This window comes from Aplysia californica, unplaced genomic scaffold, assembly GCF_000002075.1.
Source record: "Aplysia californica isolate F4 #8 unplaced genomic scaffold, AplCal3.0 scaffold01150, whole genome shotgun sequence".
In the NCBI taxonomy this organism is placed as follows: Eukaryota; Metazoa; Mollusca; class Gastropoda; order Aplysiida; family Aplysiidae; genus Aplysia; species Aplysia californica.
Window position 1 is genome coordinate 141994 of NW_004798420.1, and position 1309 is coordinate 143302.

The 1309-nt window shown below is 45.0% G+C and overlaps 1 protein-coding gene across 1 annotated transcript in view; it reads right to left on the minus strand.

The window, feature by feature from the left end:
• The window catches only part of LOC101856069, a gene marked incomplete at its 5' end in the record, with an annotated part of 54749 nt that overhangs the window by 44206 nt on the left and 9234 nt on the right, over nt 1-1309 (minus strand). The window contains 1 exon segment of the mRNA XM_013090125.2: nt 1022-1135. Coding sequence (XP_012945579.1) covers nt 1022-1135 — 114 coding nt within the window.

Below are 1309 nucleotides of genomic sequence, written 5' to 3' on the forward strand. Positions count from 1 at the left end.
GGGGAGGGGAAAGGGGAGAGGGGGAAAAGGGGTGGGGGGAGTTCGTTAACTCTTGACTCTTTCAAGGCGTAGAAAATATAAATGAACGATCAGTAGCAGGCCAAAGGCAATGTTACAACACATTTCGCACCATCATACACAAATCAGAACCACGTATTTTTTTCATTTGCTTGAGGTTTGCTCCTACAGACTTCACCATAAGTTAATGACCACCTTGACAGACAACTCTGATTTTGTAAAATTCAGAAAAAGACAGCAAGGAATGTTTTTAAAATTTTTGCTCTGAAAGTGTTAATGGGTTACCAATGCGTGCTGCATAGCTTCCAAAAGAGGCAAAACCATCATGTGCTGCACGAAAATCCTCCGGGAATTTTAGCCAAATTTGCTGTTTTTTATCGACTTGTGTGCGACACCACGGACATCCCTCAGTTAAAATTTATAGTGCACATCATAAACGGACGTACGGTCTCGAACTGTGCTCACATTGGTGGTAGTATGAGCTGCCGTTTGCGCAATATCCAGTATCGCATCAACGTTCCACCAAGACGAAAGCTGAGAGACTTTGATCGTGCCAAAGCTATGGCAAGGCTGCTGGGGGGGAGTTGGAGCCCGAGAAGTTACCAGAAGGCTTGCAGTGTCACACTCTGTCATTGTCAGCCTGAGGCAGCGCCATCAAGCCACTGGATCAGTCCAAGAACGCCCATGTGCAGGTCGACCCAAGAAGACCACTCAGAGTGTTTGCAAGGGGTCCTTAACTTATGTTGAAGTCTGTATTTCCTATCAAACATCTGTCGTTCTTATCTCCCCTCCTTCGTTTTTGTGTTTATTACGCTCTTGTAACACCTCTAATCTTCGGCCTTCATATGACCTTATTGTTACAAGTGCCGTAAAACTTTTACAAAAGCTAACAACCACTCAACCTGGGATGGCCCTGGCATTCAGGGTCTAAGAAACGTATCTATAAGTAATGATATAAATTGTATCAATGGAGGCGTATACACAGAAAATCATAACAACTTACCTTGAATGTTCTTCCCCTCTTTGAACGCCTCATAGTCTTCCTCCGATAGGAAGATAATTCTCTCAACCAGGCGGCCGCTCTTTGTGCGGATGTAGGTCTTGATAGCTTTGACACCTGAGAAAAGGGGGAGGAAGGCTAAACGACACAGCTCCAGGTTAAATTTGCTATCTCAACTTCGACACTTTCCAGGAGGGGTTCCCACTCGGACCGAGAGACAAGGATGTAAAAAAGGAGTATCTGTGTGTGTGTGTGTGTGTTTGTGTGTGTGTGACAGAGAGAAAGGGGGGA